Source organism: Myotis lucifugus, unplaced genomic scaffold (assembly GCF_000147115.1).
Source record: "Myotis lucifugus unplaced genomic scaffold, Myoluc2.0 scaffold_57, whole genome shotgun sequence".
NCBI lineage: Eukaryota > Metazoa > Chordata > Mammalia > Chiroptera > Vespertilionidae > Myotis > Myotis lucifugus.
Window position 1 is genome coordinate 1,144,086 of NW_005871105.1, and position 24,804 is coordinate 1,168,889.

The 24,804-nt window shown below is 41.6% G+C and overlaps 3 protein-coding genes across 3 annotated transcripts in view; 2 read left to right on the forward strand and 1 right to left on the reverse strand.

Annotated features, from left to right (window-relative positions):
• The window catches only part of TRAPPC3L (trafficking protein particle complex 3 like), a 43,602-nt gene extending 24,643 nt beyond the window's left edge, over nucleotides 1-18,959 (reverse strand). Inside the window, exons 1-3 of the mRNA XM_023754169.1 lie at nucleotides 18,844-18,959; nucleotides 5,931-6,028; nucleotides 2,228-2,327 (exon numbers count right to left, since the gene is read on the reverse strand). Coding sequence (XP_023609937.1) covers nucleotides 2,228-2,327; nucleotides 5,931-6,028; nucleotides 18,844-18,888 — 243 coding nt within the window. The 5' untranslated portion in view covers nucleotides 18,889-18,959. The remainder of the gene's footprint in view (nucleotides 1-2,227; nucleotides 2,328-5,930; nucleotides 6,029-18,843) is intronic.
• On the forward strand, nucleotides 16,325-19,336 carry CALHM4 (calcium homeostasis modulator family member 4). The gene is made up of 2 exons (XM_006089177.3): nucleotides 16,325-16,882; nucleotides 18,953-19,336. Exons 1-2 carry the CDS (start codon nucleotides 16,325-16,327, stop codon nucleotides 19,334-19,336), a joined length of 942 nt encoding a protein of 313 aa, XP_006089239.1.
• Nucleotides 19,337-24,207: 4,871 nt separating this feature from the next.
• RWDD1 (RWD domain containing 1) overlaps nucleotides 24,208-24,804 on the forward strand; it is a 13,679-nt gene continuing 13,082 nt past the window's right edge. The window contains exon 1 of the mRNA XM_006089179.3: nucleotides 24,208-24,492. Within this exon, the coding sequence (XP_006089241.1) occupies nucleotides 24,420-24,492 (73 nt within the window). The 5' untranslated portion in view covers nucleotides 24,208-24,419. The remainder of the gene's footprint in view (nucleotides 24,493-24,804) is intronic.

The window sequence follows — 24,804 nt, forward strand, 5'->3', positions numbered from 1 at the left end:
AAAGCTAATTATAAGCAAAGCATTTGTGGTGAATACATAACTAAAACCTGACCTTTCATCTGTGTTCAAGTGCTCCCGAATTGGGTGACATCATTCCCACATGTGAAAGAATATTTTGCTGGAGAAGTGAAAATTATTAAGGGGGAGGAAACCAGGCCTTTGAAGGAAAGTGCAAAGACCAGGAGACAACCCCTCTGCACAAAAGAAGGGTGAGGGTGGCAACATATTCTCTTCACTGGTAAGATGGAAACTTGCAATAAGAGTGGCAGTTTTGAATCCATTTGGAGTTGATTGGTGTGTAGACTCTAGGGTAAGGGTCCAATTCCATTCTTTTGAGTGTGGACGTCCAGTTTCCCAGAACCATTTGTGAGAGAGACTATCCTTTCCCCTTTGCTATATTCAATGGTGAAAAATTGCAAGCTTCACTCATGCTCAACACAGTTCTGGAAGTCCTAGCCAGATCAACTAGGTAAGCCAGATCAACCAGGTAAGAAAAAAGAAATAAAAGGCATCCACATTGGAAAGAAAGACGTAAAATTATCTTTCTGCAGATGATATGATCTTATAGGCAGAAAATCCTAACGACTACACACACACACACACACACACACACACACACACACACACACAGAAACTGTTAAAACTAAGAAATGATTTCGGAAAAGTTGCAGGATACAAAATCAACAAACAAAAATGAGTTGTGTTTCTACATACTACCAATAAACTATTCAAAAAAGAAATTAAGGAAACAATCTTATTACAATAGCACCAAAAAAAAGGATAAAATACCTAGGAATAAACTTAACTAAGGAGGTGAAAGACTTATTTACTGGAAACTATAAAACACTGATGAAAGAAATTAGATACAAACAAATGGAACGACATCCTGTGTTCATGGTTTGGGTAACTTAATATTATTAATATATCCATACTACCCCAAGTGATCTATAAATTCAATACAGTCCCCATCAATATTCCAATGGCACTTTTTACAGAAATAGGACACAACCATCTACATTTATATATTGTGAATATTTGCTTTCCATCAAAATAGCTCATATTCTTGTAGTATTGCCCATAGAACTGGTGTAGTGAAAATCTATTTCATTTTACAAACTACTGCTTCAGGATCTTAATTATAGGCTGCAAATATGGAAAGAGAAAAAATATAACCTGTTTAGTAGTGTGGTAAACTCATTACACTAAGACTAGAAAGCCTAGATTTTAATTTCAACTATATGATTCACTAGCCATGAAATAATAAAAGTAAGAATAACAATAAATGGGAAAATCTTTCATTTGGATTGCTTTTTAATGTACAATATTTTTCACATATGCTAGTATTTGTTTAGCAAATTCTTTCTGGGGCTCAGTTTGCTTATCTGGAAAGTGGGGATAAGAACTCCTAGTCTTCCTGCTTCACAGGAATACTGTAAAAATGAAAGACAAAAAATATGTAAAACTGCAGTTAGAATCACAAACCGCTATGTAGAACTATTATTGACACTAATGTGAAGAGTCAATATGACAATGGATGACCCCATCAAGGGTGACGAGAGAAAAGAAGAATGAGATGAACTAAATTGGTCAGTTGTGAAAACATGGAGGCAGCATTCCTGGACCGCATAAATATCTCTTATCCACGCAGATGTCTCACAAATGAACAGGGCAAGGAATTCTGGCTAAGGATACATTTCCCAATCTCATCTCCTATCGAAAATTTGATCTCGTCCCAGATGATTCCAAGCTGCCTCTCAAGGCTGTGAAAGTTCTTAGAGCACATACATTTATAGGAGGCTTTCTTTTTCTCTTGGGAAAACACTTGTCCTAGAATGAAATGGCTACAGTGTTCTCTGACACAGGCAAAGACGACCTCCTTCCACCTGCTGAAAATGATTACATAAAGAAATTGGTTCTGGGCCTGTGTGTTATAAGGCTGCCTTATTACACTTCCCTTCTGCTTACCTTCTAAAACATTTCCCCAGTGTGGGACACATACCATTTGGTCAGAAAAATCGATAGATGCTTAAATGCCTGGAAGCATTTATCTGTGTTCTCAATAGCTTTATCTCTGTGCTGAAATAAAATGCTTTTTGATCGGAATCCTCTCTCTTCTCACCTAATAATGGATACAGATGGAACCTCTTCAATCAGAGCAGAAAACCACCAAACTCAGGACGAATCAAAGGGTTTCAAAACATATCGACAGAGCTAAAAATGCTCTTACCTGGGCAATTATGTCTGTAATTTCTGAATAACTGTGGCATCGGCCCACACAAGATCGAGCCAAAAAGTCTTCCACCAGCCGCGTTCCAATGCCGTATCCCCTGTGGATGAAGGAAAGACTGTGGTCTGGAAATAATATTCGAGTACTTAGTGCTGTTTGTCAGTGTTTAAGAATGGATTAATCTAGTTAGCACTTGCCAACTGGATTACAAACTAAACCTAACGTGACAAGTCAAATGGCTATTTAACAGTGGGCTTCTTATTTGTCCCACAGACCACAGAAACAGAGGGCAACAAGGCCCTGGCCGGGTAGCTCAGTTGGTTTGAGAGTTGTCCTGATACACCTAGGTTGCAAGTTCCATCTCCAGTCAGGGCACATACAAGAATCAACCAATGAATGCATAAATAAGTGGAACAACAAATCTCTTCCCTCCCCCTCCTCCCCCTCCTCCTCCTCCTCCTCCTCCTCCTCCTCCTCCTCCTCCTCCTCCTCTTCCTCCTCCTCCTCCTCTTCTCTCTGCAACACATCCAGGGAATCTTAACTAATCTACAAGCAAAGGAATTTGAGGAGTCAGGGATGGCCCAAACTTGGCTTTGCACACTAAAGGTAAATAAGGCTGGTTGGTGTTTGTGGCCTAATGTTTCTCATTAGCAACTAACTTTCTCATCATTAGCTGTTGAGAATGAGGGTCAGTTAACTTGTCTGCTACAGGTGTGGTACCTAGATGCTCATTCTTCTCTTAGCAGAGTTATTGTGGTAGGAGGGCAGGCATGCCTGGGGTGGGATCTAGAAGGAGGGGATGAGGGGAATAGAAAAATCAAATTTTGTTGCTAGTGTAGATGTCAACCATTAGAACTCTGAGTTTTCGTGAAAAGAAAACAGAGCCAAGTTCAGAAAATTCATTTTTCATTTCAGGGAAACTAAATCTGTGGGACTTGGGAGAAAGTATTTGTAATAGCTCTACCTCACAACGAATAGCTTGAGTAGTACTTGCAGTACAATTGTGAAAGCATTTTATTGAGATGTGATCTGAGTATGTGGCTAAGATGGCTAGCAGACACCTTCAGCAAGATCAGCCTAAAAACTTTCAATCTAGTTGAGGAAATATGACCTTCATGGTGGAAATAAAGAACAAGACTTCCTTTGCCAAACCACTGACACAAAACCGGGCTTTTCATTTCACAGCAACATGTGCATAAACCAGTGAAACGATCTGAATGGAGCAACAGAACACCCAGCAGGATAAAGACACCAAAGTTTGTAGAGGCAATATTTGCTCCTAGGGTCTAAGAAGGGGGGAGACAGATTTGATGTCAGAGTGCTCATTAATTCACTAAATCTAGCGATATTCTATTAATTTTTCCGAGTGGATGGTGATATTAAATTTAGCTTACTTGCCTTTCAAGAAAAATGTTTTGTGATTCTAGTCAGGAAGTTCTCACAGAATAGACTTTTTAAAAACAGAATGTATACTTTACAGAAATAGTTGTACCAGGATTTTTAAAATGTTCTCAGTGTTTCTAATTTTTATGCATACACACAGGCTTGGCCACTGGGAATAGTGACGGGAAGCCAGAACGTTATGGTCAGTGCCGTATATATACATATATATTGCTTTGGTCAAAGGGTTTGCTTCTGCAAAGTAGATATTGTGTTTACTTATATATCAAATTAAAAATGTAAGATGCAGAAGCTATTAAAGATATCCAGATGTGAATTATTGTGTTTCTTAAGGCAAATCCTTTTGGCAGCCTCTCAAAATTTATTCTTTAATATTTCATTCATATTTGTTAAAATATGCCCTCAAGTAGTAGCTAACCAGAGATCATTTTTTTAGTCAAATAAGCGAATTTCTGTATTTTCTACCTATGTTCCCCACAACAATGCAAATCTAACATAAGCTAAATAAAATGGTGTAACTTCTGGACACGCTATACAGCCTGTTGCATTGTGACCCAAGTGTAAAATAGCTTATGCAGCTCCCACTCTTACTGACAGTTTAGCCAAGGAAGTGCTTCTGACTAATTAAGAAGAAATGAAAAAAAAATAAGTACACGGATCAAAATAAATACAGGACAATGAAAAAGAACTTTCTAATAGAAAAAAATAATAAGCACATAAAAAAGAAAGAAAAACCAAGGTTTTGAGAGAAAAAAATATTTGATATTTATTTTATGGTTTGTTTGTTTTTTCCTGTATTCTAACTGAAAATACAGTGAACCCTTTTTAAAAGCTCTAAAATGCTCAACTCAGCTGGGCTAAATTTCCCATTCAACCTGTCTGATTAAATCTTCTACAGATTTTTCAGTCATTGTCCTGTTAGAACCCTTTTCAGAATCCATAATTAAGAAGTTTAAAAATGTTGACAGATATTTTATTATTTTTTATTTTTATTTATCAACTCTAGAAAGAGAAAAGAAGGGAGAGAGAGAGAAACATTGATTTGCTATTTCACTTATTCATGCATTCATTTGTTGTTTCTTGCATGTGCCCTGAAACCTTGGCCTATGGGGACAACACTCCAACTGAGTTACCCAGCCATGGCCAACAGATATTTTATTATTGAGCAATAACATAACGTTCATATAATTATTCTGAGAAATTTAAAGGCTGAATTTGTGCAAAAGGAATCTCCATTAATAAAGACAAGAATAATGAGCATTTAAAATGGAAGAAGTGGGTTCCACTAATATATATATATATGTAGCCTGGTGCACAACATTCGTGGGGGGGGGGGAGGGTTTCTCAGCCCCGCCTGCACCCTCTCACAGTCCAGGACCCCTCGGGGGATGTCCGCCTGCTGGCTTAGGTGGACATCCCCTGAGGGGTCCTTAGCACTGCTGCGAAGGTGGGAGAGGCTCCTGCCACCACCACTGCGCTTGCCAGCCATGAGCCCGGATTCTGGCTGAGCAGTGCTCCCCCTGTAGGAGCGCACTGACCACCAGGGGTTAGCTCCTGCGTTGAGCATCTGGCCCTGGTAGTCAGTGCACATCATAGCGATCAGTTGTTCCACCGTTTGGTTGATTTGCATATTAGGATTTTATTATATAGAATATATATATGTATTTTTTGTTTTTTAATCCTCACCTGAGGATATTTTCCCCATTGATTTTTCAGAGTGGAAGGGAAGGGAGAGGGGAGAGAGAGGAGAGAGAAACATGCGACCCAACTGAAGATCAAACTTGTACCCTTTTGGTGTACCCCACAATGCTCCAACCAATGGAGACACCTGCAAGGGTCCATTAGTAGCTTTTTGCATATCCTTCCACAGACAGTCTATGCTTATGTAAGCATATATATATATATATATATATATATATATATATATAGTTAGTTAGTTAGTGGAAGGAGTTATGTTAGAACAAAAGCTTTCTGAAAAAAAATCAAATTTGATGATCCATCATGTTAAAAGAAAAAAAGTGTTTTACCACCTCCTTTGCTTATAAATGGCTAGCAAAGAAATGATTTCCAACTAAAAAGAAAACATTCCATGCCTGATATACATGGGAAAAGTCCCTTCCCATTCTTATACTTTATGACAACCCAAATGTCAGCTGGCAGAAATGATGTCTAGCCTTAAGATGTTATTTATTCAGATAGAAGATAAGCCAGTGGGATGGAGCAAGAGAAGTCAGGGTGGGGAAAATGCAGAGGATGCTAAGAAACAACGCACATTCCACAAGAATGAAAGACTTCTACTTACATTTTATCTAAATATGTATTCACATCTTCATCTTTTTCATAATCCTTGCACAGTTGGGCAACCAGAGCTCCATAGGTTAGGACAAAGAGATCTTTGTTCTGGAGAAAAATGGGTAGTTTCACGTTATAGGCAGTTACAAATAATACACTGCTCTGGCTTTTAGTTGGATGCAGACTTCCAGATCATCTGTTCACTTTTCCACTCTCCATTCTACCCATATTTGCATACATTGTTGGGGGTGGCGGGGGCATGGGGGGCTATGAAATAAAATTAATTTCTTAACATAAGAAATCTTTCTCTGCATTTGTTTGTATGGTATAACTTGCAATGTTATTTTCATGGAGAAAGTTTCTGAAGAAATAGTAATTGCTAGTATGAATTCCTGTTGTTCTAGAATGGCCTTTGGTAGATGCTGTCCATGTTTTCGGTTGGAGGCATAACTGGGTGAGACTTCTCATGAGTCTGCATACTTCCTAATGGTTCCAGACCTGCCAGGAAGACCATCAGGATGAATCCAACTGCAGCAGGAAATTTATGGTTTTGTTATTTATACTTAGAAAAAAAAGAGAACTTGTACTTCCTTATAGATCTCCAAAATATGCCTTATATTCAAAGTGAATTAAAAATTGAAACAGGAGCCGAAACCGGTTTGGCTCAGTGGATAGAGTGTCGGCCTGTGGACTGAAAGGTCCCAGGTTCGATTCCGGTCAAGGGCATGTACCCGGGTTGTGGGCACATCCCCAGTAGGAGATGTGCAGGAGGCAGCCGATCGATGTTTCTCTCTCATCGATGTTTCTAACTCTCTATCTCTCTCCCTTCCTCTCTGTAAAAAATCAATAAAATATATTTTTTAAAAAAATTGAAACAGGATAATTTAGGTTTGGTTTCGCATAGATAGGTTGAAAATATGGGAAACAACACAAAGCACAATCAATCCATTTTAGAAAGTCTCTGTTTTGCGTCTACCATGAATACTATCTAAGAATGGAAAGGGGATATTAGAGATAATTTATTCCAATGTTCTCAGTCCTAAGAGGAGGGAATGGGGCCTCAGGAGGAGTGAGTGACTTGCCCAACTAGCCAGCAGCTGGCAGAGCCGGGAGGAAGCCTGAGACTGCAGGTCCCCCCTCCACACACAGCAATTATCATTGAGGTGCACAAAAGAAGGCATGTTTTGAGTAGAAGTGGGTGGAAGATGGAGGTACTAGGGATTACCACTGTTGAAAATAATCTTGTGCATAATTACGTATTTTCATGAAAGGTCAATTGTGGATTCCAGGTTAGAAGAGAGGTCCTTACCTCTAGGCCCAGGTGTCTTGGACAGATAACCTATCCTGGAGGGGAAAATAAGGCCTGATAATATGTATTTAATTTCTTCTTTTAATCATGGACAGACATGTCTCAACAAACCAATACAATTGTTTATTCAACAAAGGGGCTGCTATAAAATATTACATAATTTTGATCCAAATACTTCCAAAATTGGCCCAATACCACCAGTGTCTACTCCAGGGGTCCTCAAACTTTTTAAACAGGGGGCCAGTTCACTGTCCCTCAGACTGTTGGAGGGCCGGACTATAGTTTAAAAAAAAACTAAGAACAAATTCCTATGCACACTGCACATATCTTATTTTGAAGTAAAAAAACAAAACGGGAACAAATACAATATTTGTATTTGCATGTGGCCCGCGGGCCGTAGTTTGAGGACCCCTGGTCTATTCCCTTACTTATCGGTTTATATCATGACAATGTTTTTAGTCGAGTAGAATATTTATTATCACTAAATAATTTTAAATGGATAGAATCCAAATATTATACAGCACATATGGACATAATTTATGTTGAAAAATATAAATAAAAATGTCACAAATATATGTAGAAATATATTATATACATTAAGGACACTCACAGGTATAAGCAAATAATAAATACATTAATATTTCTACCAGGAAAGAAAGGATGTAAAGCAAGAGATTTGAACAAAAATACTGTTAAACAAATCATGGAAGGGTCATCATGTACTCAATTTTAATTTTGTTCTTATTTAAAAATTTCAAGAACCTAATATTAAGTCACAAGAAATGCCTATATTAGTACATTTCTGCTTAGTATATCAGGATCCACAGCAGAAAATAAATTACTATGTGCCAATATTACATCACAAAAATAAGCAAAGGGGAAGGGAAAGGGGGGTGAAAACATAGTTACTATCACTAGCAAAAAAAAAAAAGAATTTGAAAAGGAGATACCTATATACCATATCCTCAGCATTGTGTCCATTTATAAAGGCCAAGCTGAAATAATGGCATTTTCTTTTTCTTTTCTATCTCTCTTTCTCTCTTGTACTCTCTCTCATTATGAAGGGTGGGTACAAACTATATTTTACTTCCAGTGAATTTTAAGTTCAATACCCATAAAGGCCAGTTTTCTCCGTTCTGCTTCATGGCCAAAGGCTGTACCTTGAACAACATATCCAATTGAGTCTCAAATCCATACAACTTATCACAAGGAAGGTCAATTTTAAAAAATAATCATTTTTTATATATGAAAAATATAATACCATTAGCTATTTCAGGAGGTTTGGGATATATTAGGATAAATATGAGATTTTATCAAATGATGTAGGTATAATATAAATGATGTACAATATTTTTAGCATTTGAGAGCCCCAATAAAAATAAATCAAGATCCTAGAATGCCAGAGGGGGCATCTGTAGACATTTCAAACTGGGCTGTGCCTGGGTTAGTCATACAATTTTAAGTACCCACGGATGAAATTACTTAATTTTAAGCAATTGCCCATCAGTCCCTTGAAATAAATAACACAGCTTTAAACTTAATGATGAGCTTTCACATATACTAGTATAACTTGTGAGTGCCTAAACCTATAAGAGAGGATTAAAGAAAAATATCTACATCTAATCTGCAAATAATTAAGTTTTAAAAATAACTCTCAACTGGGAATATGTAGAAAAGATAATAACACATACCAAATTACAACAATAACCCCTTACATCTAGGGCTAGGGAATCTATGTTTAAAAGCAATCCTTTAATCCCGAGGTTTTTGATCCTCTAGTCCTATTTAATTTAATATATAATCAACTATTTTCCATGCATTTCATTTCCTGTCTCCTGAAGTACAAAATACCACAAATTACAAGTATGAAATACAAAAAAATTGCTTAATCTTTTCACATTTTCTGTCAGAGACAAGAAAAATTTGACACTTTTGTAGATCTAACCAGTCGGAAAAGAAGACCCTGGACAATGTAAGAATCGATTATTCTGTTACGGTATGTAAGAGATTGTTGTAACTATTCCCAGAGGTGTCGTTTACGATTCACTCCACCAAACACTCCCTTACTCCACTGAAAAACTCTACTTATAGCATCGCCTTGCAAAATAAATCAGAAGTCACTTAAAACATTTTCTCTGAACTAGAATAAAATATCTTTGAGAACATGCTGATAAAAAGATCTTACTATTTTGTGGTATTCTGGTTTTCTGGGTGCAGGGCGAGACATAGTGCTTGAGAGATGAAGAGTGGGATCTTCAGTTTCTTTCCTTTGGCTTTGTTTTGTGTTTGCAAGTCCCCCCTCGCTTTGAGACACAAGTGCTACCTGCGTACTCCCCTGCTTTTGCTTCTTGCTGCACTGAAGAGGACAGTCATAAATAGGACTCTGCTGTAGCTGGTACTTTCCCAGCCATCAAGTAAGTACGGCTCCACTTGTGAGGGTGAGCTGTAATCTAGAGGCATGAAAGCTGAGAGTAGGAAGTCAGACCAGAAGCACCATCTACTGAAAATTCTTTAGCCCAAGGGAGTATGAGAGTGGTGTTTTGCTCTCATGCCAAGGCATTGTTTTGAAATCACAAACAGAAACCCTCACAATCCAAGATAGATCTAAAGGTTAGCATTATTCAGTCTTTGTATTGATTGTTGTGTGAACTCAAGACAGGATCAGCAATCTATAGGCACTAAATCCTGGGTTCAGACCTAATCAACTCTAATGGGTATCACATTATCCCCCAAAGAATGGGTATCATAGACCCCATCTGGTGTGATTAGAAAATCTAAATATACCTGGTAACTTTTTACCCAGAACTAGCAATTTGAAGGAGTGATCGAATTTGGGGTGCTGATATTTTCTTATAAAACTGTTGCTCAAAATGGCTGCTCTACACTTTAATAATGTATGATGGTCCTGGCAGAGAAAGCAAGCCCTTAGCTTCCTTTCAATAGTCCCTGAGATGTTGGCTATTGAAAGCTCTTTATTTACGCACAAGTATAGTTAAAGTTGAAACAGGAAGCCCTCTCATCTTGGCAACTGCAGGGTGTGGAGGATCAAAACGTTTCCAGAAATAAAAGCATACAACTCAACTTAAGAAAGTAGTCTCTTACTTCATACAGCTTGAGTCAATTAGCCCTATGTGTTCTGGAGAATTCTTGCTATAAAGTGACAGACTACTGACGACTTTGAAGACGAGCATGGCATAGTTGAAAGAGCCCAGGAAGGTTTGGGAGGCTGAGGCTAAGCTGCAGTCCTACCATTTACTGGCTCTGTGACTTGGGCAAGCCATTTTATTGCTCTCCGGCTCAGTCTCCACATCTGCGAATGGCAGTAATAATGCCCACCTCACAGAATAATTGTGAGTATCAAAGAGATAATGTACACTATAAAGCACATTACAATGCACTATATAAACAATAATTACTAGAGATTATTCTTGAAGTTGAATATCTTGAATGGGATTCTACAATATTTAAGGTATTTCCATTAATGCCTTTGTTCTATGACCCCACTCTCAGGAAAATCAGTTTTGCTGGGTCGTAGGGTGTGGGGGGCTTTTTAGTAGCAGTTTAATAGCACCTTTATTTATGTAAACTTTACAGTTTACAACATGGTTTTAATTTTCTTTATCTCATTTTCATTCAACTACAGTCTGAGAAGTAGTCAGCATGGTAACCAACACCATGTTATAGGATAGGCATCTCAGTTAGAGAGGTTAGGAATTTTTTTCAATGTTAGCTCAGTAGTAGGCAACAAAGAGTGATTTAGGCTAAATTTGCTGATTCCAAATGTAAAAACCTTTTTTTTTCTGAACACACCGTAACTACATTACAAAAATATTTTAGGGGTAGATTCACAAAAGCTACTAGTATGGTGACAGCATGTTGATGGGCCCAGTATTGGGCAATTCTGGCTTCTGCATGAGAGATCCCTGAAAAAAGCATAGAAAAGTTTTGTCTACTTGGTGAGAGGGGAGAGATCATAGATTAGAAATCACACAAGATGGTACGGGAATCAATTTCACAAAACTCTAGAGGTGTGGTATGGTGACATCAGGGCCACCATGAGAATGGACATTGTGATGAAGCACTGCTCTTCCTGCAGCAGGACCGCAGGGTTTCAGGCAGGTCCCTGCCAGGACTATTGTACAAAAGCACATTCTGCGCAAGCTCAGCGGTAGGCATGGCCTCCAGGTCAGTGGTTTGCTGGTTTTCAGGCTGTGCAATGCAGTTGCTGTAATAAGTGCAAATGGCACCAGGTGTCAGACCAGTGGGGGTGGAGTCAGACCAAACCTGGGTTCAGCAACTTTGGTACTTGGGTTTCATATAAAAAGAAGTAGCCTGGGGCACACAAGGCTCACTTGGATCTTCATTGAAATAGAAGAACGCAGGGAGGTTGTTTCAAACATGTACATGATCTATACTGACTGTCCTGGCAGCAAACTAGAAACAAGAGTCATTTCAAAATAATGCATACGTTTTTCCTCTTTTATTAAGAGTTCTTTCAGTGTCCTAGGCCTGAATTTGGATTGAGGTTGAAAATAAGATGCATTCTTCAGGCTCATCATAGCTGCACTGCAGTGTCAATCAACCCAAGTAAATGGTGAGCTGGGCCATTCCCCTATGCTGGTCCTTTGGGAGGTACCTGGGCATCTACTAACCCGTCAGCCATATAATCACCATCTGAGATCATCCCCAACTCTCAGACAAGGCGAAGCCACGTCCAGCTGTTGTAGGCGGCAGGAATGGCACCAGGTGTTAGACCAGTGAAGTCAGACCAAACCTGGGTTCAGAAACCTCCGTACTTGGGTTCTAGCTAGGAAAGAATTCAGAGTCCAGACCCAAATTGTAAGAGAGCATTTACTGGGTAAATGACAGAGGTAGAAGTAATTCCAGGAAGAAATGGGCTTAAGAAACAAGTTCTAGAGGTCAAGGAAGGGCTCTTGGAGCTTGAGAGTGAGGAGGCTAAGGGGCCTCAGGGAGGGGGAAAGGGAAGGAAAGGCATGGCTGAGCTCCCAGGAGGGAGAGCACACTGATGCTCTGTCCTAAGGGCTTTAAGGATGGAGATGTTAGGGGAGGTCCCAGGGGGAGATCTCAATAGAATATTCAGCAGTTTTCCAGGTGTGTCCTTTCTGGGTTGTGTTCTCCACTGATTGATTGGCTGGCCACAGGGCAGGGGGACATTATTCAATGCAGCTGGTCCTGACATCAGCCTTGGCTGGTTTTATTGCTTATCTGGGCCTAGAGCTGAAGTACAACTAGGATCTAGATCAGTGGTTCTCTACCTTCCTAATGCCGAGACCCTTTAATACAGTTCCTCATGTTGTGGTGACCCCCAACCATAGATTTTTTTCATTGCTACTTCATAACTGTAATTTTACTACTGTTATGAATCGTAATGTAAATATCTGATATGCAGGATGTATTTTCATTGTTACAAATTGAACATAATTAAAGCATAGTGATTAATCACAAAAACAATATGTAATTATATATGTGCTTTTCCATGGTCTTAGGCGACCTCTGTGAAAGGGTCGTTCAACTCCCAAAGAGGTCGCTACCCACAGAGCTGATCTAGATGTTATCTCTAGGGAGGAAAGGTCAGGAGGTCCAATCACCCTGGGGTTAGGTCCTATTACCCTACAATTGTCCTGTGCAGCTGGGGCTTTTCCACCCTGATGACCCTCTGTACCTGGCCCATGGTCCTTGCTCTGCTCATGTCTGTCTAACTGCCTACAACACAGCTCCCATACATCTTTCCCGGAGCTTATGGTTTTTCAGGCTTTATATGTGGCCTAGTTTTAGGTATATTGCTGGTAAGCAGCATGAATATTTTAAGTCACTCTACAGGTAAGTTTATTCCAGCTCTGGTGTGGTGGTTAACAGCATTATCCAGACCACCTGGGTCCTATCCTGTTTCTTTTATTCATCTCTGTGTGACCCTGTACAATTTCCTTAATCTCTCTATACCTCAGTTTTCTCATAGGTAAAAAAGCTGAGGATAATACTAGTACTTTATCATAGGGTGATTATAGAGGGTAAATAAGATAAAGTTCTTAGAATAGTGCCTGCCATAGAGTAAGCATCAGTAATTAATTGTTAGCTATTTAATTTTCCTGTGTGAACATTGGTATGTTTGGTCTCATTTCTACCATTATTTTGTGTTTTCTTTTTACCATCCTTTCCCTTTGTTTATTATCTCTTTTTCTATCAATATTCTCTTTTTGTTTTCTCTGTCTTTTTTAATGCCCAAAACACTGTATTTCTATTATTTAATAATTCTACCTAAAACTTTACTGCTGTATTGAGATATAATTGATATGCAATTTGATGAGTTTTGACCTATGTATACAACCGTGAAGCCATCAAATCAATCAATATAATTGACATTTCCATCACTCTGTTTTGTGTTATCTTAGATTCTTTGACTATTTAGCACCCAATAATTACACGGCCACACTAATAGGCAAAGTGATTTACATCTCCTGTGCGACCCAGAGCCCATACTCTGAAGCACCTTCTTAGCTGTCACACAACAAGCCAATGTTTCCCCTACTCTGAATCAACCCAGGTCCTGGTACCAGACAAGTAGTGACAGCCCTTATGCCCCAAAGCCCACCAGAATTCTTTAAACTAGCCAGCCCCAGGCTGGCTTCTCTGCCCTATCTTACCTTTTCCATGGAAACATCAGGAAAAGCTCTGGCCTAAGCTTTCTGCTCCTCCTTTCTGCCTCCTGACCAAACTTGGTGTTTCCCCATGTGGCCGTGGGTGGCCTGGCATGCCCCTTTCTCTTGGTAAATGTAAGTAATAAATTCTTTTTTCAGTGGTATTGGCCTCTCTGTGTCATCACGCAGTCATCTCCATAAACTGAAATCCTGCTGGTACAAATTGATACAATGCCCCCAAACTTTCTCATGCCTCTTGGTAATCTCTTTTCTCATTTCTCCTCCCCCATAACCTAGGCCAGTGGTCGGCAAACTCATTAGTCAACAGAGCCAAATATCAACAGTACAACGATTGAAATTTCTTTTGAGAGCCAAATTTTTTAAACTTAGACTATGTAGGTAGGTACATTGTTATTAACTTAATTAGGGTACTCCTAAGGCTTAGGAAGAGCCACACTCAAGGGGCCAAAGAGCCGCATGTGGCTCATGAGCCGCAGTTTGCCGACCACTGACCTAGGCAAGTGCTGGTCTATTTTCTGTCAGTATAGATTACCTGGTAATTCACACTTTTTAGAATTTTATATAGTCACACATTATGTATTCCTTCCCTTGAATTTTTTATTTAGGAAATGATTTTGAATTTATTCTTGTTATTGTGTTGTTTCCCCGTTCACAGCTATTATAAGTAAAACTGCTATGGACATTCATGTACAAGTTTTCTTGTGAACCTATGTTTTCATTCTCTTGAGCAAATACCTAGGAGATAAATGAATGTGTTATACAGTGGATGTAGAGTTAACTTTTAAAGAAACTGCAATTTTCCAATTTTACATTCCTACCATCAGTGTATGAAGGTTGCAGTTACTCTGCAATCCTCACCAACATTTGGTATGGTCAGTATTTTTTATTTTAGCCATTTTAGTAGTCATATATATTTATAACCATGTATTGTCTTAGTTGTGTCTTTTAAAGAGTAGTTATTCCTACATCTTATAATTAAAGGAACATCTTAAGATACCATATTTGTACTCATCATTTTTTACTCCAGGTCTTTCCTCAGAGTTCATTTTCTCCTTGCTGAAAATGTATGTTAACAATCCTCTTACTGAGGTTCTGTGGGCAACAAATTCTCTTAGTTTCATGTATTTTTATTTCATTCTATCTTGAATGATTGTTTACCTGGTATTAAGTTACTCTATGTTGTCTTCTGGTCTCTGTTGTTGCTGATTAGCGTCTCCTGCTAGTCTATTGTCAGTCTTTCATAGGTTATGTATCCCCTCTTTCTGCTAGCTTTTAAGAATATCTCCTTATTTTTCATACTCCGAAGTTTTACTACGGCATGTCTATATGTGGATTTATCTTTACACTATTCATAACATCTAACACCATTCTGATGTGAGAACTTCCTTTGATTCTGCAAAATTCTCATTTATTTCTCTTCAAATAAACAGATCATGGAGTTGCTTAATTTGTCTTCTATTTTCTTTCATTGGTTTTTAAAAAATATGTTATTTCTTTGTCTTTTTGTATTGCACTTTGGATGAATTCCTCAGTATTATGTTTCATTTCACACATTATGTATTTAATCATGTCCAGTTGAGAGTTTCTTTGAAAACAGAAACTTATATCTTACTCACTTTTTATAAGCCCAACCAAGCCTAGTCAGGTGCCTTTTATATAGAAGTTATAAAAAAAATTTGATCATTTTATTTCTTTATAGATATGTAACTTTATTAATACCCAAATATTACATTTCCATAGAACAAAATATATTTTATAAACAAATTTACAACTTAATTTATAAAGCAACACATTATTATATTAGATTCTGTCAATCCAAATAGATTTTTATGCAAAGTTAGAATGCTTTTATTGTGATTCGGCTTTAGGGGTACCCAAACCTTGTTTTGCTCTTTTTGGGAAAGTTTTTGAAATTTTCTGGCAGAACTCTTGGGCTATGGACACACCAGAGCCGTGAATTTTTGGGTCACTTTAGTTTTTTATAATTTCCATCAATTTTCATGCCATATCCTGGACTAGTAGAAAAGTAAGAATGTTTGCTGTTTTGCTTCCAATGCTCTATTTGCTGGTGCTGAGCATTTTAGGTCACACAGAGCAGCCCATGGATTGATGGCAGCTGTTTGCTTTGCAAGCCATCCTCTCTTTAGTGGGAAGATACACTAAAGAAGTTACTCCTGTCTCTCATACCAGATGAACCCTCTTTCAATTTCTCCCAGCTGTAACCTGAATGAAGTGCATTTATTAGGTTAGGACTCCCAAGGGGCACATGGGTAGATGCTAGGGTCCTTTCAACATATAAGGATGTTGGTTGACTGACACAACCAGTTAAACTAGTAAGATCCCATAAAATGGTTACAGCTCGAGAAGTCTAATGATCAGAAAGGGCTCCGCGCAGCTTGGTGGAAGAGCTTCCAAACGATGGGCTCAACTCTCAACAATATCGCGTGTTCTCTGCAGAGAAGTGGAACATGGATCAATTCTTTAATTGCTGCTTTGACTCTTGGCGGGCAGCAACTGTTCTCCTCTTCCACATTCAGGTGTCCGTGTCAGGTTGGGAAAAATTTCTACTATGGTTCTGCTTTCCTAGTCATTCCTGCCTTGATCCTTCTGGTTGCTGGCTATGCTCTGAGAAGCCAGATGTGGACAATTTCGAGTGACTACTGCTGCCACTGTGCCCCTCCACTCCGGAGAATCGGCCTCCTGGAGCGCAAGCTGGCTTGCCTCAGGTTCTTCAGCATCACCGGCAGGGCACTCGTTGCTCCATTGACGTGGCTGGTGGCCACCCTGATGACAGGCACCTACTACGAATGTGCAGCAAGTGAATTTGTAACTGTGGACCATTACCCAGTGTTTGACAACATCAGTGCCAGCAAACGGGAGGAGATCTTAGCTGGGTTTCCATGCTGCAAATCAGCTCCTTCTGACATAACCCTGGTAAGAGATGAAGTAGCTCTTCTGCACAGATACCAGTCACAAGTAAGTTCTTGATTTTTTTTTCTGTTATCCTCTCCCATAGTAACTATCATGGGAAACATTTCGCATCCTGCTGCTTCTCATATTGTCTGTTCATAGAGCACAAACTAGGTGTCAATCATCCAAGTGATTTCTACTGAGCAGCTATATAAATACAGTTAGGATATGGGGCTTTGGCATCACAGACCGGGGTTTAAGTCTTGCTTTGCTGTTTAGTAACCTGCAAAACCTTCAGCAAGTTAGGTAACTTCTCCATGCTTCACTTTTCTCAGATGTAAAATGGGGATATTAATGGGATCAATGGCATAGGGTCAATGTGAGGAATAAATCAGCTAATATACCTAAAGTGCTCAGTCCTGTGTCCAGATTCTATATCTGTAAAAACAATGAATTTTAGATATTGTTATTAAAATTATTATTACCAGATGAGTAATTTTTATCTTGCTACATATATATTCTTAAATATGAATTCTTATAAATTAAAATATCTAAAATTACAGGAAGCTTAAATATAATTAAAATTAAACAAGAATGATGGTCTTAAATTAAGTGGCCATGGACAGGTTTGTGTGAGGAGTGGGATGAGGGAGTGGGAGGAAGGCCTGAAGCACTTTCCCACATGTCTCCTAGGACCCTGCGAATCCAAACTTGTGCGGTTTTCCCAACTCTTTCTGCTCTTCTTTTTCTGTCTCCTCCCCTTATTGGAACTCTCCTCAACTTCTTGCATCTGTTGAACTCCTCTTTAGTGATTTAAGTGTGAGCATCACCTCCTCTGAGAGGTATTCCCTGATACTCTTCTCCTTGAAACAAGTTCACTTCTCTTCCATTGTGCTCCCCCAAAGCCCTGTGTTTACACATATCAAAAAAATGACATCTTTTACCATATTTCTTGGATTGTTCTTTTGTCTCTCTCTCTTTAGGCTTAAATACTGTGGCTTTAGCAGTCTTTAAGACCGAATGTGTCTTAAATTATTCACAACCGAGCACCATGCACAGCACATGGTGGAGGTCACCCTGGGGCTCAGTCAATGACAGCTGATGAATTAATGGGCATCTGAGATGGCCTTTCCTCCACCACGCTGGCCTCTATTAAGTTTAATTGTGATGAGCACGTTGTAGGCTTTAGCCTCCACAGAGGGCAGCTATCTTAGCGTACACACACTGGAATCCCAGGCCTGTTGGTGAATAACAAACTGTGGAAGAGACCTTCACCTTCCAGACTATGGCTGCCTACTGCTGGCTTCCCCAAATGTATGAAATTTGTGTCTCTCACTTTATGTAACAACTGCTGAATATTGAAAAGAAGAAGAATTAAAGAGGGGGGGGGGGGGAGGGAAGGATTGTAAGAGTAGAAAACAGCCATTAACATGAATCTTTAATGGTGGAAACTAAATAGTTACAAATAAAATCTAGTTCATTTTCCTTTCAAAGTATATTTCAAAAACAAGTCATAAAACTAGCCAGCAAATGACTATTTGAAGGGAGAGGAAAAGGAAAACAATAAGTTGTTATACATTTAGGAACATAAGAGTCTGCTCACTGGCTTTCTTCTTTGGTCATAAAAAAATAAAAGGAAAGAGCAAACCAGGAAGAAATATTAATGAATACTTGTTGGCACATCATTGAAGACGCCTTAGGAGGCTACCATTATTATCTATGATATCATTTTCCTCACCATCATTATCAAATATTTATTAAGCCCCCAGAGAATGCATGGGCCTGTACCTGATGGTTGAAAAGTAAGGTTGAGCTAAAAGCAAAAAACATACTGTATGTACCTTTATGCAAGGTAGTTGGTGGGTTATAGCGTCTGCTACTTCAAGGACAACACTTAGAATTCATTCAAAACCCTTTGTAATCCAAAAACCATGTTGAACGGGTTGGGCCTGTACCCCCATCATACCCATATCCATATCAAATGATCATCACCTTGTTAGTACGTGAAAAACTAGAAAAACAAATACCTTGTCCACAGTTTGGTCCTGTTTTGTGGGAACCCCTCTTACCATGGCTATTTCTTGAATATTTGAAGCATTGATGCTTTCTGTTTTCCTTTTAAATAATTACATGAAGATGCTGGGCTGGATTTTGATCACCTTGGCAACCATCATTACCCTCCTGTCCTGCTGCTTGGTGAGGTGCTGCTCTCCCCTCACCTCTCTGCAGCACTGCTACTGGACCAACCACCTCCGCAATGAGAAGGAGCTCTTTGAGCAAGCTGCAGAGCAGCACTCACGCCTCCTCATCATGCAGCGCATAAGGAAACTATTTGGCTTCGTTCCTGGAAACGAAGATGTCAAACACATCCGCATTCCTTCCTGTCAGGACTGGAAGGACATTTCAGTACCCAGTCTTCTCTGTATGGGTGATGACTTGCAAGGTCACTATAGCTTCCTTGGAGGCCAGGTGGATGAGGCTGAGGAAAGCACACCAGGAGGCATTGAATTAAAACCTTGATTATAGCACCTCTCCCAATTCAGGTTGCTTAACACATACTTTATTCTTATGATGATGGAGTTTCAATGTAATTCCTTTATTTTTTACTCTTTCTTCTATTATGTGCAAAATGCCATTTCCAAAATCAATTTGATAATTGTGCCAATGTCTCTTTTTGCCTATATCTGTCTTATTAAAACAAAATGGAATTTGGAGTTATATCACCATTTGAATCTTGGTTCTGTTATTTAATAGCTGTGCAAAAATTACTATTTTTAGTGCTATTTCATTGTACATAGTAGCTACCTCACAGAGCTGGTGTAAGGATTAAATATGGTAACATAAGCAAAGTGCATAGCACAGTGGCTTTCCTAAAATAAGTGCTAACAAATGTTACCTTCTCCCTCCTCTTTGCATTTCATGTCTTGTATCACTATGTTCCCTGTCTCTATTTTCTGATTTTCTTTCTTTTTTTTTCTTTCTATCTCTACATGCAGAAACGTTTCACTACTTCTGCCTCTATGCTTACATATCTGACCCTTTGGAAACCAGGATTAAAAGTCCGTTCATGGTGACATGTAAGGGAGAAGCCCATTGAAGGAAGTCTTGAGTCATCCTGCCATAACCAGGGAAAGATGATGCATTATTGTATCATCATTAGTATCATAAGTACTATTTGTAGCACCTCTGTACTGGGAGCATTTTTATAGCTACGACATATAAACCTGTGCTTTTTCATTAATTGTAACTTTGCATTCAAAATCCATTTGAGGAAGCAAGACTGTCACCTATATTTGCATATTCTTCATCTACAACTCCAAAAGGGAGACCTACCTGACTTTCCTCCGTGTGACTTTGCATTTCTAATATTTGACAGTTTTCTAATTTATCTTGACTATTGCTGATATATCCGGTGTCTTGTGCCTGATTTTTGCCACATTTACATGGGCAACTGGGTCAAAATGAGGGCTTTTATTTATTTTTTTAAACCAAAACAATGACTGCTTACTGGGCAATGGACCAAATGCCAAGTCAAGCTGACGTTCAAGACTCAGAGAAGTCAAGCAATTTGCTAAAGGTCACACACTTAGAAGTGATGGAACCGGAATCCAGTAGCCTGACGTGTGACCATGCACTCCACTGCAGTGCAGCAACAGAAGGCGGATTAGCAAACTTCCAGGGCCTGTGGGTGTAGTTTTTCAATGAATAACTAAAACATCCTGAGTTCCAACAAGATGCCATATCACACCTGAGTCCCTCTTTTTCCACTGCCACTGTACCTGCATGCACCAGGGCTCACCTTCAACTTTTCCCTGCTCCATGAGGCATCACTGGATCTGAGCCACTCAACACCAGTAGCACTGATTCTATTAGCCACAGACTACTGGCTGGACCGGAAAGCTCGGGTATGCTCTTTCTCATGCAGGGAGTGGCAGAACACTGTAATCCTCCATTTGTTTTCAATAGGCCATAGTTTGAAGAGTCAAAGTGAATGTCAGGAAATCATACTCTCTCATTCATATGGTCTTATGCAAGTCAATCTCTCTGGGACATAATTATCCCCGACAAGAGACAGGGGCGGATGATTAAATTGTGGGAGTGGGTGATTAAACTATTTTGAGTCATGGACCCCTTTGAAGAGCCATTCTGGGAAAAGCTATTTTGAGGAAAATCCAGAAAAAACTGCACAAGCGCCCACGCGCGCGCGCACACACACACACACACACACACACACACACACAGGCTCATATACCTCAGAGTTTGAATACTGTGGTAGACTGACTAATGGCTCCCCCAAAGGTGTGCATGTTCCAATCCCTGGAACTTGGGAATGTTACTTTATAATTTATATGGCAAAAGAGACAATGCAGATGTGAAGTTAAGGATCTTGAGGTGGGGATGTTATCCTGGTGGGACAGATATAATCACGAGTCCTGATAGGAGGGCCATAGGAGGACTCAGTGTCAGAGAAGGCAAAGCAGCAACAGAAGGAGTGTGGAGGACTGTGAGCGTGATGCCTGGGACATTACCCATTGCTGGCTGTGAAGATGGAGGGGGTCATGAGCCAAATCAAGGAAACAGATTCTCCCCTGTACCCCCAGATGGAACACAGCCCTTGACAGCTTGACTTCAGCTCACTGAGACCGGGTCTGACCTGTGTCAGAACAGGAAGAATTATCTACTGTTCTTACAGGACTCTGAGATAATACATCTTGCCTTGTGTTAAGCCACTACATTTGTGGTAATTTGTTAGCATGGCAATAGGAGATGAATACACATACCAACACATTTCAGGAGTTTATGGACACACAAGCCTGTCATGAATGACCCCCTGTGAATGAAGACCTCTTCGAGGTAATTTCTAGGATAAGGATTCTATGATTCTACATGCACTGATGCTCCGCCCTAGGCAAAACCATTGCTCCTGTAAATTAAATAAATATATCTATAATATTATAAAACACACTGCATTCTAATATTTTAAGGTGGTTTAACGTGCAACCCAGGCATGTGCCCTTGACTGGAATCGAACCTGGGACCCTTCAGTACAGCACTCTATGGACTGATCAAACCGTCGAGTGCTATTATAAAATATTTTATAATGTGAACATATTCCTTTGGAAATGTGAGAAAACAAATGCCAAGGGGGGGGGATCTGGATCTATGAGGTGCTTTATTGTATATACACTTCATAAAAGAAGAGTAATCGGCTTTTTGTTGATTTTCACTTTGAGATAATTTGAATTTGAGAAAGCTGCCTACAAAATAAGCATCTTTACCCAGTAATAATTCAATAGATCCCATGAGATCTATATTTTGTTCCAAGTATTTCCTGGCAGACCTGGAACAGGAAAATTTTGTAGGCAATCAGGTAGTGCCTTGCCGCCAGCCAGGGCGTTCTGCGTTCTGCCTCCTTCTCATCATTTTCTAGGACCCGCCCCCGTGCGTCAGTTTCTTCCTCGCCCAGTGCTCTCCGACCCCCTTCCCCGAGCTTGGCGAGCCCGGGGGATTCCGACCAGGGGTGCCGACACCGTCTACAGCACCAAACCCGCCGGGGTGGCAGCGGGTCCTGTGCTCGGGGCGCCGCAAGGCTGCCACCCACCGGGGCTGCGCGCCTGGGACCAAGCAGCCCGCTGGGGCTGTCTTCCCAGGCTCCCAACAGCCCTTCACCTCGCCGTCCTCCGGCACGGGACCGCGTGGAGATGCCGTGCTCTCCCAGGTGGGTCAAGCGCAGTCATTGCACCAGGGTCTGAACACGGTCTCACCACCTCCACTCGCACAGCTCGGGTCTAAGTCACCACCGTCTTTTGCTTAGATTGTTACCATAGCCTCCTAACTGGTCCCCGTACTTCCAGGTTTTTGTCCCGCTTACGTAAAGTCAGATTGGCCCTCTTCCAGCGAAACCCTCCAATGACCTACGTGACCTGTATTTCGCGCCCCCCCCCGCCCCAATCCCACCCAGGTCCCTGCCACACAGGCTTCCGAAATACCAAGTGGGCTCCCGGGCCCAGGTGCTCTGCCTTGCTCCCTCTGCCCAGAAGCTCTTTGGCCGAAGACAAACCCTTAATTTGTCGCAACCGAGGTACCCAGGAAAGTAAGCTCCGTGCATGTGCAACGTTACTCCGTGTATTGATTCTCATCATCTTCAAAAAAGATCCCGCTTCCCCCCTCCAAGTTTAAAAGAATGCCCCCTCACCCTTAACACTTAAGTACCAAGGGGCACCTGAATGTCTGTGTCCATGCCTTCCTCCGCGACGAGGAAGCAATACTCCCTCACACAAGATCAATGCCTCCCAGTCCATGGGGCACGTTCATTTCAGGGTGAAAGCAGACTCGAGCGCCTCATCACTAGGGACCTTATTACAAACGGTTTCCTCACTACACAGCGGAACCTGCTTTCATACAGAAAACAAAGCAAAGGGAAACATCAAAGAGTGAAAAGTCTCCTAGTGTTAGAGTATTTTATTGTATTTCCCACTTTTTATTTTTGTATTTAACCATGTTCCTTTATTATAAACATAGTTATTTAACATTCTTCTCATAAAAGCAACATGCTTAGCCATTTGCTTAGCTTTTGCCTTTACGGTCCTTTGAAACCCTTCTTTGGAACTGATGCGATGAACTGACAGGTGACATGTATACGTTTGAAGCATATTCCTCGGCTTTATGTTCCCAAGTCGAAGGTTCTGGACAATTTTCAGAGTTCTGACACTTTTACATGGCTTTTCAAAACTGCTCCTGAAACCGACACCCTCTCGATCGATTCACAGAAATCCGCAATCACAGACATCTTTAAGTCCGGGTACAGCCGCGCGCATTTCACACACTTAGAAGCGGAGCCTCGGGATCTGAACGCCGAAGCCAGATCTCCGGACTTGCCGTCGGTCTCTCCCCCGATTCACTCGGAGTCGCCGCCGTTCAGGGGTCGGACCCGCGGGACCCACCGGCGGAGCTTCCGCTTCCCTCCCTCTGCCCGCTGGCTCCTGCACGGCTTCCCGCCCAGCTCCCGCGGGACGCCACGGGCCTTCGGGGTGGAAGCGCAGAAACCGCCTGCACCCCACCATCAGCCCGCACTTACAGTGCGCGCCGGTCTCCCCACAGGCCATCCGATCGCGAACCGAAAAGCCGGAAACGCCGGAGGCCGAGAACTCCCTCCCCGAGACTCCACCGGCGACTCCCTCCCGCTCCGGAACCAGAGGCCGCCCTTCAGCCCTGACTCATCGAGCGCGGATGCCGCGCGGAGGGGCTCCTCGGGCTCAGGCCCCGCGAAGCCCCGGAGCCGGCCCTAGGTGTCTGTGACGAACGCCAGACGGCAGCCCTCACCATCCCGGCCAATCCCGAGCGGGCGTGGCACAGGCGGCTGCTCAGCGCCCCGCCGCCAGGCCCAACGAGTCGAACGCGGAACTCGGGAGCAGGCGGAGGCCGGCGCGGGGCTGGGGCTCAGCTGGCCCGCCTGGCTCTGGGCGGCGGGCCTCCCAGCCGGGGACTCTGCGCCTGCGCCCGCCCGGCCGCTGCCCGCTCTCCCGGCGCCGCCGTGGTCCCGGCTGCGGCGCGCCGCCTGGGTGTCTGGGCGATCGATCCATGGGCAGCGGCGAGGGCCACGATGACAGACTACGGCGAGGAGCAGCGCAACGAGCTGGAGGCTCTGGAGTCCATCTACCCCGACTCCTTCACAGGTGACTTCCGCGGCCGCGTGCCCGCAGCCGTCCCGGGCCGGGGTGGGATGGGCCGGAACCGCCGCCGCCGCCGCCGCCCTCGGCCTCCCGGGCCACGATGGTGGAGGCACAGCGAGGCCGAGCGGGCACTTCTCCCGGCCCTGTCTCCTCCGGAGCTTCGGCGAAGTGTCAAGGCCGCTTGCAAGAAACTCTGCGGGTGTTGCTCAGCCGGGTTCCTGGGACCTAAAAAGTCACAGAGAGGCCGGTTGGGTCCCCAGGGGGACTGCCAGGTTGCAGAATCGGAACACGGGCGCTGAGCTGTAGGCTTATTAG

What these genes read in the sequence shown, in the direction of transcription:
- CALHM4 (XM_006089177.3), top strand. Translation starts at nt 16,325, where the DNA reads ATGGGCTCAACTCTCAACAATATCGCGTGTTCTCTGCAGAGAAGTGGA. An exon ending in TGCACAGATACCAGTCACAA is followed by an intron (nt 16,883 to 18,952) that starts GTAAGTTCTTGA and finishes AATTACATGAAG; the next exon opens with ATGCTGGGCTGGATTTTGAT.